The following is a 14,803-nucleotide window of genomic DNA, read 5'->3' on the forward strand; positions in this document are numbered from 1 at the left end:
AGATACCATGGAGGAAGTACTCAGCTGACACTTTGCTCCTAATTAATGAGTTTCTTACACTCAACCATTCGTCTTAGATTAGATCTAAGCACTTGGCAAAGTGCCATGTTTAAGTATGGACCATGTGTATTGTTAGACCTTTCAGTAAAAAATATATGTCAATAAACATCAATCTTAAAACGTTACAGTAATCCTGAAAATTGTGCATTGTTGTGACTATTCATTTTCATGCCGTTTTCTTGTTATGTCGTTCACCACATCTATAATTAAAGCTGGTTGCATCACATCAATAAGCATTTCACCACAACCCTTGTTTAAAAGTCGTGCGACTATACTAAAGGAACTTAAAAAAAAAAAAAAAAAAAAAAAAAGGCCAAGATATGGAAAAAGGTTTACATCATTGACTGCATAGACATACAGCTGGTCATATAATTAGAATATCATCAAAAAGTTGATTTATTTCAGTAATTCCATTCAAAAAGTGAAACTTGGATATTATGTTCATTCATTACACAGACTGATATATTTCAAATGTTTATTTCATTTAATTGTGATGATTAAAACTCACAACTAATGAAAATCCCAAATTCAGTATCTCCGAAAAAAAGGATTTATTGAAATGTTGGCCAACTGAAAAGTATGAGCATGTACAGCACTCAGTACTTTGTTGGGGCTCCTTTTGCCTGAACTACTGCAGCAATGCGGCGTGGCATGGAGTCGATCAGTCTGTGGCACTGCTCAGGTGTTGTGGCCTTCAGCTCTTCTGCATTGTTGGGTCTGGCATATCGCATCTTCCTCTTCACAATACCCCATAGATTTTCTATAGGGTTAAGGTCAGGCGAGTTTGCTGGCCAATTAAGAACAGGGATACCATGGTCCTTAAACCAGGTACTGGTAGCTTTGGCACTGTGTGCAGGTGCCAAGTCCTGCTGGAAAATGAAATCTGCATCTCCATAAAGTTGGTCAGCAGCAGGAAGCATGAAGTGCTCTAAAACTTCCTGGTAGACGGCTGCGTTGACCTTGGACCTCAGAAAACACAGTGGACCAACACCAGCAGATGACACGGTACCCAAACCATCACTGACTGTGGAAACTTTACACTGGACTTCAAGCAACGTGGATTCTGTGCCTCTCCTCTCTTCCTCCAGACTCCGGGACCTTGATTTCCAAAGGAAATGCAAAATTTACTTTCACCACTCAGCAGCAGTCCAGTCCTTTCTGTCTTTAGCCCAGGCGAGACGCTTCTGACGCTGTGTCTTGTTCAAGAGTGCCTTGACACAAGGAATGCGACAGCTGAAACCCATGTCTTGCATACGTCTGTGCGTGGTGGTTCTTGAAGCACTGACTCCAGCTGCAGTCCACTCTTTGTGAATCTCCCCCACATTTTTGAATGGGTTTTGTTTCACAATCCTCTCCAGGGTGCGGTTATCCCTACTGCTTGTACACTTTCTCCTTCCCTTCGCCTCTCTATTAATGTGCTTGGACACAGAGCTCTGTGAACAGCCAGCCTCTTTAGCAATGACCTTTTGTGTCTTGCCCTCCTTGTGCAAGGTGTCAATGGTCGTCTTTTGGTCAGCTGTCAAGTCAGCAGTCTTCCCCATGATTGTGTAGCCTACAGAACTAGACTGAGAGACCATTTAAAGGCCTTTGCAGGTGTTTTGAGTTAATTAGCTGATTAGAGTGTGGCACCAGGTGTCTTCAATATTGAACCTTTTCACAATATTCTAATTTTCAGAGATACTGATTTTGGGGTTTTCATTAGTTGTCAGTTATAATCATCAAAATTAAAAGGAATGAACACTTAATATATGAAATATATCAGTCTGTGTGGAATAAATGTATACATTATACAAGTTTCACTTTTTGAATGGAATTACTGAAATAAAATCAACTTTTTGATGATATTCTAATTATATGACCAGCACCTGTAATATAGAGATGATTGATTGACTGTGTATAAGGATGCACGTGAACGCAGCTTAACAAGCAGCAGAACTTCCTGGTCTGTCCACTCCCACTGCTCTCCACACTCACAACTGTGATTATAAACTGTTAAGATTTTTATCTTTTAATGATGTCTCATTTCTAGTCAGAATGTCAGTTATTTTGGTGTTTTTAGTCTATGAAATCTGTGGACTACACTAACACTCATAAGCTCAACAGCACTAATGATGAATGATGGAAAGGGAAAAATACCTTTCATTGCAAAATGCCATAATACTCGTCCTAACACGTTGTATAAGGATGTGGTCCTATATTGCCCAACAGGCAAAGACATTCACTGTCATTGATTAAGGTTTATTTTACTTTCTGACAACTGTAAGCCTATGCTCAAAACAACTGCTCAGTTTCATGATATTGTGAACGAATAAACCAATCAAGCATGACAAATTTTCAAAAGGCTTCATATGTCTACAAAATAGTCCTACTGCTTTTTATCATGCCAACTGTTTCTTGTAAACACAATAAGCTCTTGCTCACATTCAGTATATTTATTTTGTTTCTGCATGGAGACAGGCCTTCAACTTCTTCTTCTGTGACTAATCCATATATCCTCCATTATGACAACAATCACATTTTCCCCTTAAATTATGAAGTAGCTTCCCTTCAGATAAACTTAAATTACTTTGACATAATTGATACCCACACCACATACAAAAACTTCTCTTTTTATACTCTTCACACATGATCATGTGGGTATTTCAACGTTGCTTTGAAGCCACATTTATTACAGTTACTTACAGAATTTCAGCTCATTAGTTCCCCTGTCTTCGTCTGCTCTATGTACTACACTTTTCCTCTACCATCTATACTTGTGCCATCATTTGTCTCTTTACTGCTCATCTGACTGTAGTTGAGGTATTCAAATGCAAGAGTCTGGATTGTTTTGTCTTGATCAGAACTCCTCCTCTGCGTTCCGACAGCGGGATTGTTTGAGCAGGGTCAGGCGGGCTAGCACCTCGGCCACAGACAGTTCTCCATGGACTTTGTTGTCCCTCGTGCGCACATTGACGCAATTAGTCATCTTCTCCTTCTCTCCGACCACTGCCAAGACATGAGAAGACACAACAGCTTGACATGGGCCAAGTCACACCATACACACACACGCAGCTACCCTGACACATTCCCCGCTCTGTGATGCTGCATTCAACAACAGTGGGTGGTTAACCAGCTTGGAGGTCCATTTGCTTTAAATTCAACCAATTAAGAATGTTTATTTTGACTCATAATTCTAATGGGCTAGTATACTGACAACCACACAGCCAAGAAGGACCATAGTTTAAGCCCAAAACTATGTTACAGTCCCCTCCAAAAGTATTGGAATAGTAAGGCAAATTCCTTTGTTTTTGTTGTTCATGGAAGACATTTGGGTTTAAGCTCAAAAGATGAGTATGAGACAAGAGTTCAGCCCTCATTTCCTGGTATTCACATCTAGATGTATTAAACAACTCAGGACATACCACCGTTTGTATTAGACCACAGCATTCTTAGGGGAGCAAAGGTAATGGAACAAATAATACCACCCTTTGAACCCACCCATTTTTCAAGTGAGCAAAACTATTGGAACATGTGACTGACAGATGTTTCTTGTTGCCCAGGTGTCATCCTTGGTTCAAACCTATAAAGACTGCATTTCCTGTTAAAGAGGATAAACCAACATGAAGACCAGAGAGCTGTCTATGGGAGAAAAGCAAGCTACTGTCAAGCTGAGAAAAGAAGGAAAATCGACCAGAGCCATTGGACAAACATTGGGCATAGCAAGCACAACAATTTGAAATGTGCTGAAAAAGAAAGAAACTACTGGTGTACTGAGCAACAGACGTCCAACAGGTCGGCCAAGGAAAACAACAGTAGTTGATGACAGAAATATGGTGAGAGCTGTGAAGAAAAGCCCCGAAACATCAGTAAGTGACATCAACAACGACCTCCACAGTGCAGGGGTGAAGGTATCACAATCCACTGTTGGAAGAAGACTCAGAGAGCAGAAATATAGAGGCCACACCACAAGATGCAAACCACTCATCAGCAGGAAGAATCGCAAGGCCAGAGTGAAATTTGCAAAGTAGTACAGAGATGAGCCACAAAAGTTCTGCAACACAATGTTGTGGACTGATGAGACCAAGATTAATCTCTAGCAAAGTGATGGAAAGGCCAAAGTGTGGAGAAAGAAAGGAACTGCTTATGATCTGAAGCATACGAGCTCATCTGTGAAGCATGGTGGAGTGAATGTCATGGCTTGGGCGTGCATGGCTGCTTCTGAAACAGGCTCATTAATATTTATTGATGATGTAACTGATGATGGTCGCAGCCGAATAAGTTCAGAAGTGTACAGAAACATTTTGTCTGCCAATTTACGGAGAAATGCATTGAAGCTAATCGGGAGGAAGTTTATCATACAGCAGGACAATGACCCAAAGCACACTGCCAACAAAACAAAGGACTTCATCAGGGGGAAAAAGTGGAAGGTTTTAGACTGGCCAAGTCAATCACCTGACCTTAACCCAACAGAGCATACATTTCACCTCCTTAGTGACTGAAGGAAGAAACACCCTGAAACAAACAAGAAGTGAAAGAAGCTGCGGTAAAAGCCTGGAATAGCATCACAAATGAAGAATGCAACAGTTTGGTGATGTCGATGGGTCGCAGGCTTGAGGCAGTTATCGCAAGCAAGGGTTATACCACCAAATGTTAAATGTTTTTTACTTTAAGATTATTTGTTCCTTTACCTTTGCTCACCTAAGAATGCTGTGGTCTAATACAAACGGTGGTATGTCCTGAGTTGTTTAACACATCTAGATGTGAATACCAGGAAATAAAGCTGAAATTCTGAACTCTTGTCTCATTCTCATCTTTTGATCTTAAACCCAAATGTCTTCAGTGAACAACAAAAACAAAGGAATTTGCCTTACCATTCCAATACTTTTGGAGGGGACTGTATGTCTAGTAAAGTATTTGGCAGAAGTCGATAATAAACATGACTTTCGGAGGATGGACTTAAATGTGAAATAATTGGTACAGTCCTTTCATTAAACTTGCTTCACTGATGCGGTTTTCCTGAACCTTAAGTTTTGGTATGGTGTGTTCCTTTAAACTTCCAGAAACTGAAAGCAAATTTATCTTAAAAATACAATTATACTGTGATTAAAATGTTGTTGGAATGATTAATTAAATATACTTTTGAAGTGATTGCAGGCAACTCCGAAAGCAGCAAATATGGGGTGAAGATGCTCACGAATTAGTTGTGCTTCCAAATTACATAGGGCAGTGCATTTTCTCACCAAGAATGAAGTTATATTGGGCCAACTGAGCGTTACGGATTTTCTTGTTTAGAAGACAGCTGGAGTCTAGGTCAGCATCTGCCATGAAACCAGCTTCTGTAAACTGCTTACACACCTGACGGGTTTAAAAAAACACAACAGCAAAAAAAAAAAACATTCATGAATATACAGTTCACGAGCATTACACAAACCTGAATAACACAGATAACAACTGTCTGCATTCTTACTTAATTGTGGTCAAGATAGGGAAGCGGAAGACATACCCTCTTGGCATAATCCTCACAGGAGGGGTTTACAGGCACTAACATCACCTGACGTGGAGAGATCCACAGAGGCCTGGTGGAAGGATAGACACACTCATGAAACTTTAACATTACCACCTACATTTCTCCCTGACAAACAGGAACTACGGGGGAAATAATTATGGTATGGGGATGTGGAAATTATGACAAAAGCAAAGAGGACACTAGTGGTTAAACTGTTACCAACAATTACAGCGGGTAGTTTGGCATTTCAACAGATGGCACTCATAATAAGTCAAAACTATTTTATTTTAACACAATATACCTGAAATAATGACAATGCTGAAACATCACTGAACGTACAAGACCGATCAAAGCACTGGGCCATATCAGCATCATTTTTAACTTCACAAATGTAAGTACTACCAGAAAGCGCCTCACCATTTCCCTGCATAGTTCTCTGTGAGAATAGCAATCATCCTCTCTACTGAGCCCAAGATGGCGCGATGGATGATGACTGGTCGGGCTTTGTCATCACCATCCTTCCTGTAAGACATTGCATCAAAAAGATAAAAAAAAGGGTTCCTGTGAAATGTGTGTATCGTTCTACTGATCTACAAAGCCACCCCCTTCTATTTCCATATGTAAAACAGGACTGAGTGGACTAATGCACAAACTATAAAGACTATTAATTCCCCCCCCGCTGTCTATTGCTGTGTAGCAGTGGTTCTTAAAGTGGGGTTCGGGGACCCCCGGGATCCTTCAGGGGGCTCCAGGGGCTACCCAGTAAAAAGGGGAATAATTGATTTTCGTTTTAATTCAATCCGTAAGTTACACAATGACACAATGTATGACTCCATGGGTTTCATATACTTTCTGTAATAAAACATCTAAAAAGCAAAAATCTTATCAGATGGAGAACCCAGGGACAAAATATTACCAAATGGGGGTCAGATTGTGGGTCCTTGATGTGAAAAAGTTTGAGAACCGCTGCTGTTTAGGATGTGCATTGTTTACAATTGAAGTTCCTGGTGGGGTTATAAATTGTGTTCGTTCAAATTTGAATGCAAAATTGCATGGAACACAGTGCGCAAGCTACGACATCTTATTCAGCAGGGGATTAACATGCAATCTTTGGTGCAGTAAAGCACACAGACTCAGTGGTGTGTCATTGATTTGACTAGGTGACTCACCCCACAAAGGTCAAGTTGAAGCGGATTGGCAGCTGGAAGTCCAGCTGAATGGTTGCACACTGGTGGTAGCGTCCAATTGCATCTTTGATCTTAATGTCAATCTGCAACAGCACAGAAAGAATAAAAGTACTTTTCAGACCTCAAAGGATTAAATTGATTTTGCATCGGCAGGAAACGTCAAGAAATGTTCTAACCTTCGGTCCATAAAAAGCACCGTCTCCAGGGTTGAGTTTCCATGGCTCCCCAAACTCATTCAGGCTGTTCTCCAGTTGCTGTCAAACATGATGTATAGGTCAACATATGATTTCAGACTAAACAATGAAAAGCAATTACGGTAAAGCAGGCCAAGTTATTTCCATCTGAAATTTGCCACTGCCAAACGCAAGTGATGCCCTTTGCAACTTACTACCGGACAAAATGAGTAATAGAAATCAAGTCAAACAAATGAGTAATTTATTTTATTGACAACACACCTCCTACATAAATTCAAGGAACTTCACAATGACTCACAGACCTGATACTACTGTGCACACCAGGAACGAGCTCTTTCATCAACAGTGCCAAGTAAGTGTCAACATGAGCATTCATTTGCCACACCTTTTGTTTTTTGCATTTTATATTGTATGACACCAAAGCAGTGTGTCTCATACTTGCAAGACGAAGTCAGATCTTCTGCTGAGTATTTATCAGAATTCAGCTGCTGGCTGGAATTAATTTTCCCACCATAAATTATAACTACCAAGTATGGTGCGGTTTACCTTCTCAGCCTGGTTCCACACAGCGATGTCGCCCAGATACTTGTCTGGACGAGTGGACAGGTGAAGCTGGAAGGAGAATCCGAACACATCGTAAACACAGCGGAGGAAGTCAAGACAGCCCTTCATCTCTGACTCGATCTGTAAAAAAAAAAAAATGAATCACAGTGAGTACTTGTTTCTCTGCAGGTCCAAAGACCTAGAAAATTATATGTATAACAACTCTAAATGCTGAAAACTACTGATGTGGTCACCTGATCCATGGTGCAGAAAATGTGAGCGTCATCCTGCTGGAAACGCCGTACTCTGGTCAGCCCAGTTAGTGTTCCTGACAGCTCATTTCTGTGGAGGACCCCGAAGTCTGCCAGCCTCAGAGGGAGCTCCCTCCATGAGCGAGGCTTGTGGCTGAACATCAGACTACAGGACAACCACACAGCAGGAAATCAAATGACATGCATTAAACACTGTGTGTACCATTGGATTTACATTATTTGGGAAACACTTCAAATATTCGCTCTAAATTTACCAGTGCCCGGGGCAGTTCATGGGCTTGAGTGCAAAGATGTCATCTTCCACAGGGAATGAGAACATGTTTTCGCTGTAGTGTTGCCAGTGGCCAGATGTCTCCCATAGTTTGCTGTTATAGATGTTGGGAGAGGCTACTTCCTGAAAGCCTCTTCTCCAGTACTCATCCTAGAAAAACAACAAAACCACATAAACAAGCAAAACCCACTACTACTACTACTCCACAGGTACTTCACTGAGCAGAGATGAATCATGACATCTGGCAAGAATCTCAAGCTTCTGCAAAATAAATCAGATCCTGTGGCTTTTATTTATCTTTATTTTCTTTATTTGTTTTTCCTAAACACCACATCTTCTGTCCAGTTGAGCTGTTTAGCAGCCAACAGTTGAAAGTATCTGTTGTTGTGAGATGTCAACTGTGAATAGGTGGAACTGAGAATATAATATTCTAAATATTAAATATAATAATATTATATTTCCAATATAAAATAAATAAAATAATACAGTTCATGCTCAGTCAGCTTCTCCTGAATAAACTCAATTTAACAGGAGATACAAAAACCTGAATGTCATGTGACAACTGACTGTGTGCAGTGACTTATCACGGGTAAACGTTTTAGCGATATGTTGTAGGAAATGCATAGCTTGTTACTGCCCCCCCTCCCCAACACAGTAACAGATTGAAGTGATGTGATAATGATCTTGCACCATTTCTGCGCTATGTATGTGACGTCTCCTTGGCTTGGTCTGGTGTGTAGGTGTGTGATGTGAAAGTCTTCAAGATGTTAACACATCTCTTCGAGTTCCTGTACAGCCAATGAGCTTGGCAAAAGAGTTCAAGTCATTCTGAAATCTAAAGTTTGCTAAACCTTGGGCAAGGCTACTGTCTGCTCTTAACTGAGAACTGCTGCCCAATCTAGAGATCATTCACAGCGCTGCTGACAAGCTCATTATGGACCACAATCTGAAACTCTTGACATTTTTGGCACCGACTTTATGATGTTCAGTGTGTTACGTATGTGGTGTTTGACTGAAACAGCTCAGACCATATTTCAGACTGGATAAAGTCAGGTCAAGCTTTTCTGAGGCTGAATTTGAACTGAATAACCTGAACTAAACTATTCAGGTCACTGTTATACGCACAGCTCATCTTTGAACTCCTTGTTTTGCAGAATTTAACGGTTTGTGGGCCGCATATCAATTAGCTGGCAATCACTAAGTACTGGAAATGTTGAGCATAGCCTGAGCCTTGTGGACTTGTGGGTTGAGAGTGCTTCTAAATGTTGCATTTCAGAATCCCTGGAGTACTTCTTTTTGATAGTATAAACACTATATGAATACTGATTTGATTTGTGGATTTTAAAACTCAAATGGTGTTCAGTGATCTTGACAAAACTTCCTCAAGTGAGATCCCACAAGAATTTTTAAAAACTTATAAACAAGATGACAAAATAATTCCTCTAATGACAATAAGTATTTTGTAATTACCAACAAAAGCTTATTATGATAAAGCAATATTTTTTACTAAACAAAGCTATAAGTTATTTTCCAAAAAAAACATTTTTAAACTATCTGAAAACAAATGTCCTCTCTAGCATAGTGTAGCACAGGAGACATGCAATAAAGGCTTGACCTCAAAATCTATATATCTATCTCTATACTGAACAAAATTATAAATGCAACACTTTTGCCCCCATTCATCCTGAGCTGAACTCAAAGATCTAAGACTTTCTCTTGGCCCATTTCTCTCAATTATTGTTCACAAATCTGTCAAAATCTGTGTTAATGTGTAGTTCCATCACACAGCACAATATTGCACTGCGTGAGACAAATGGTGGTACTTTTGTGTACATAGAGAAAGTCTCAGATCTTTGAGTTCAGCTCATGATGAATGGGAGCAAAAACAAAGCGTTGCATTTATAATTTTGTTAAGTGTGCACACACACACACACACACACACACGTGAATTTTTGATGTAAAATAGAACAAAACTTGGCAAATATACTGTAAATAAAAGGAGGAACTGATAGGCCACCACTCCTACCCTGATGAACTCTGTGAGTGTGTTGTAGATGAAGGCTCCGCGTGGCATGAAGAAACAACTGCCAGGGCTGAGGTCATGGAAGAAGAAAAGCTCCTGGTCCTGTGAAGCAGACAAAGATAACTTTTTAATGACTTGTCCTTTTTATCTGCAGGTACAAGCAGCAAGAAAATCTCCTCCATACACAGCAGGGAGTTATGTAGTCATCACACACCACACCATCTGTCAATGATGTGGGGAAAAAAGCTCAATGGGCAGCACGGGCTTGGTGTGCCCTGGAAGCTGGAAAGCAGGACAGTGTTTCCTTGCAAGACTGAACACATATCTTATTCATTTCCCCTTTAAAAAACTTAAATACATTAGTATGTGGGTGTCAGCAGCAGGTCCTGTGGTTCCTGTAACAGCACTAAATGGTAAACAGTATCAATTTTACCAGCACTGACACAAGCTGTCTCCTCTCCATTCTTTCATTCATTTTGAGCTACAATCGTTAATGAAAACAAATTGCATTTTGAGATTCACTGCAAAGATCCAACAGAATAAATACTAGAATGATGATACTGCTTTGTCAAATGCATTTTGATTTGAAAACTTTGTAGGCTTTGAGGCTTTGTAACTGAAATGTCTTGCAATGTAAGCCACCTATTTCAAGAAAACATGCTCAATTACAGACTATTCAAAAATGTAAGTAAACTGAATTGTGGGATTAGATGTCTGGCACCTGAGGCATGTTTCAGAAAAGCACAACTTTTTGTGAATAACCCGTTTTGATAAAGCCGAACAAACAACTGCAATCAATCAGTATCATAAAGGGAACTCCAACTTAATCTCGTTATACAACCCTGTGTTGTAAATGATAAATAGATCTTCCTTGCATCATAAAGCCGACCCTGAGCTAATGAGATCAGACTGAAAAAGTCAATTCAACTCTGAAGAACTAACTTTGAAAACACAGACAAAACTGTGATGTTTGTAGCCACGAGCAGCACATTATGAATGTATAATATTTAGACTAAAATATTACAGCAAAAAACAAAACCAAATCACTGTAATAAATAAAACAAAATTTAACTTTGGCAGCTCAGACTTGGACACATGTAGAGATAAACACAGCTCCACTATGCTCCTGTTAGTCGAGTTTGTTGCTGCACTCTGCTCGTAATCATTACAGTGTGGGTTCAAAGCCAACATAAATACTGTGAACTTGCTTTGCAATAATAAATACTGAATGTGAATGCTTACATGAATATGTATAAAATAGAAACACGCCTTTAAACTTTTTGCAAGCAAATAAGATTATTAGTATTTTCTAGAAACCGAAGTACACAGTGTTACTTGGTTTGGAAAAGTAACATAACAGCCTGTATATGGGGGGAATATGTTCAGATTGGCTGCCTGGTCTTTTGTTTGTTTAACAAATGGATTTCTGGGTGTCTGTCCCTTTTCATTTTATTTAAGACTCATAAAAGATATGAGCTCACATTTTAGGAACGTGCAGCTTTTGTCAAAATGTGATCAATTTGACATGAATGACATGATGTTTACGGTGCAGGAGTAAAGAGGAAACTTCAGGAAGGAACAGTGTGTTTTTGTCTGACAGATTTAATTGTAACAGTGGTTAAACCTGAGATGACGCTAAGCACCAAAACAGACCTGAACAGGACCAGGCTAGTCTGTAAGGATAGGTTCCCATGGCAACTTAGGTCCGACTTATTAAAATACCCTGTGAAACAGAATTTTTAGCATTAATTACTAACATTACACCAGGTTATAAAAACACCCCTCTAAAGATCATTTTTATTATCGACATAACAGGACTAGAGATTTTCAAAGTGTTGTATTTTCCCGACGCCCTGTGCAAATGATGAGGGTCGGCTTGGGATCATGCCACAGAGCACCATCTTTAAAACAACATGCCACTTTTGTCACCTCCCTCTAACTGGCTTCAACAGCAAAAGCTTGACTCTCATTTAATATGGAATTGTGTTGTTATCACTGCTGATTGAGGTGCTGCCGTCTGTGTCTCCCATGCTGGGAAACCAGCTGGGGTGCTCAGATGACTCTGTTGTGAGCGTGCAATATGAAGAAACACAGTGCCCTCGCTGGTAGAAAGCAGCAACACACAATATAAAGTAAAAAATGTTTTTTTCGTGTCCATGTTGGTCCTGAATATTGAGCACTGGCTTTGCACTGAAGCATTTCTGATAATGCCAACTGGGTAACACTAGAAATATTTTACTTTACTTAACCTCTGCGTACTGTTGTATTCTGTATATTTTTGCATGTGTTTTTATAGTTCATGTTTGAGCGGACACGTTGTTCTTGGTCCAGGTTCATTTTAGGGTTTCGCCACATCTAAAAAAACCCCACAAACCTAGAGACTCTCACGAGGGAAAACTCCTTCAAAAACCTCAAAAGGAGATGTGTCAGCCATCATGTTACACAATTACCAAAATTCACTTTGTACTGGGTTTCAGATTCCAGCACTAGGCCTCAGCCAGCTGGGTGGGCTTGAACATGACTGCCTACAGTGACTCACTTTGCCAATCTTGCGATGGTCTCTATTCTTGGCCTCCTCCTGAAAACGTTCCCACTCCTTCAGCATCTTTGAGTCTGGGAAGGAAATCCCATAGATCCTCTGCAGAGTCTCCATGTCGGAGCGTCCCTCCCAGTAGGTTGAAGAGTTCTGATGACAGAGGTGGAAAAGAGTGAAGATTTTTACTCATTAATACAAGATTACCTTTCTAGAAAACATTCATAAATATTTTTATAACAAAAAGGTCTAATTAAAACTATTGTTATCGGAGAACAGGTTAAATGGATTTTGGACATTAAAAAAAAAACAATAGACTCTGTGTGTTTTCCCACATACCTTGTAGATCTTCATAGCTTTGATCTTGCCTGTATGTCTGACATGGGGACCTCTGCACAGGTCAATCAAGGGCCCACATCTAACCAGGATTTAAAAAAAATACAAAACAGTTAGCTTATAAAGTACTAAGACCCAAAAAGAACTCACCCATCCTCTTAAAATAAAAGATATAATTAATATTCTTTCTTTTAAGCAACTTACCTATAGACTGTAGTAGTGGGGGTAGTGACTTTCTCATTCAGAATGCGGCACTTGAATTTGTTGTACTGAAAAAGATACAAACACAAGTCATTCTGGGCAGAAAGAACATTTTGCATACACACGTTTATCGCGATTTAAAGCTTTCACTGTGTTTTTCCCCCCATGCATGCAAATAACAATACGACTAGGCACAAATGTAGCAACCAGCCTATGTCTGTTTTCTCATTAGTGAAAAGAGTTTGTGAAACAGTAGTAGTGCAGGACAAAAGCTCCTCACACATATGTGAACATTTAAAAAATGTCATAATTTATTCTTCCACACAAGCAGGGTATCTCAGGCTGACAGCAGATGCCAGCTCTCACTCACCTTAAACATCTTCAACAGTGTCTCCTTGCTGATCTCAAGCCTCTCAAATGGCTGTTTTTCCTTCACCACAGCCTTACACAAAGTCTCCAGGTCCCCAAACTCAGCACTGGACACTCCCCTGGAAAAGGAAACATGTTCAGTTTAATATCGTTAGCACGCATGGTCAGTGCTGCTCTGACAAGTATCATGATGTTTCTGTAATGACCCAATTGTTTTTGACATGATGATTCTCTTCCTTTCTGCTGTAGGCACTCATTTTGCCCCAAGAAAGCAAACAAATCAATAATGTATTTTTATAAAAGCAATTAGATACATGATTAACACTGGTAAATATACACTTTTTTTTATATTATTAAGAAACCATGTCTGAAAAGTATGATATTTCAGAAAAATCCACATGGATAAGAAAAGCTGTCCAGAGCAGAGAAGACAGAAAAAAATTGCTTACTTCTGTCCATCCAGGAACATGTCATAGTAGAAACCATTCTCAATGGGGGGTCCATAACACAAACAGCCTCCATAAAAGTGCTCCATTGCCTCCCCAAGAATGTGAGCACTTGAATGCCAATATACCTAGGACATGAGGAGGAAAAATAACCTCTTTAAAAAAGTAAAAACAGTTCAGTCAAATTAAAGCAGGTATGTTGTTTGGACACTGTGGCTTGAACCTTTTTAGTACCTCAGACTGAGGTGGTATTTTATTTTTTATTAAGTAAGTAGTAAGTACTCACAGCCTGAGCATCCTCATTGTCAAAGCGCAAGATCTCAAGAGAGCAGTCCTGCTCGAGAGGTCTGTCCAGGTCCCAAAGCTCCCCATTCACCCGAGAAATCACAGCGTTGTCAGCCAGGCCCTGGCTGAAAGAAAAGAAAAGTGCAACATGGTTGCCTCAGAAAAGCGGTCTCCAAATTTAACAGAGTGATTTATGTTATTACAATGAGATGGGAAAAGTAATGTGTTTACGCTCATATTGGAAGTATTTTGTAGGTACATACCGGTAATTCAATATACTGATCATATTGGCAGCAATCAATTGAATGTACAATTGTAGACTGAACAGTAGTGGTTCCGGCCAGCTATTTAAGTACTAACCTGATGTCACAAGCCAACTGGTATGGCGTGGTGAGCCAAGCCTTGCCCGTCACCTTACGTCCGTCTGGCAGCTCTACAGTAATGGGCTTGCTGTCTGCAGCTTTCTTTGCCAGCAGGGCATCACTCTCCTTCTTCAGCACCTCGTAGAGGCGGAGGCGCTCTGCGATGTATCCAGGCCAGGGCTTCAGCTACAGCAAATTATAAATAAATAATAATTATTTTTTTTTATATATATATA

The 14,803-nt window shown here is 39.9% G+C and overlaps 1 protein-coding gene across 1 annotated transcript in view; it reads right to left on the bottom strand.

Annotated features, from left to right (window-relative positions):
- Positions 1-2,477: 2,477 nt before the first annotated feature.
- Positions 2,478-14,803, bottom strand: part of tars3 (threonyl-tRNA synthetase 3) — a 14,560-nt gene continuing 2,234 nt past the window's right edge. The window contains exons 6-19 of the mRNA XM_046033291.1: positions 13,476-13,593; positions 13,109-13,173; positions 12,908-12,986; positions 12,575-12,721; positions 10,039-10,137; positions 7,996-8,162; positions 7,724-7,886; positions 7,473-7,610; positions 6,909-6,986; positions 6,715-6,815; positions 5,963-6,067; positions 5,543-5,615; positions 5,280-5,394; positions 2,478-3,045 (exon numbers count right to left, since the gene is read on the bottom strand). Coding sequence (XP_045889247.1) covers positions 2,897-3,045; positions 5,280-5,394; positions 5,543-5,615; positions 5,963-6,067; positions 6,715-6,815; positions 6,909-6,986; positions 7,473-7,610; positions 7,724-7,886; positions 7,996-8,162; positions 10,039-10,137; positions 12,575-12,721; positions 12,908-12,986; positions 13,109-13,173; positions 13,476-13,593 — 1,597 coding nt within the window. The 3' untranslated portion in view covers positions 2,478-2,896. The remainder of the gene's footprint in view (positions 3,046-5,279; positions 5,395-5,542; positions 5,616-5,962; positions 6,068-6,714; positions 6,816-6,908; positions 6,987-7,472; positions 7,611-7,723; positions 7,887-7,995; positions 8,163-10,038; positions 10,138-12,574; positions 12,722-12,907; positions 12,987-13,108; positions 13,174-13,475; positions 13,594-14,803) is intronic.

This window comes from Micropterus dolomieu, linkage group LG20, assembly GCF_021292245.1.
Source record: "Micropterus dolomieu isolate WLL.071019.BEF.003 ecotype Adirondacks linkage group LG20, ASM2129224v1, whole genome shotgun sequence".
In the NCBI taxonomy this organism is placed as follows: Eukaryota; Metazoa; Chordata; class Actinopteri; order Centrarchiformes; family Centrarchidae; genus Micropterus; species Micropterus dolomieu.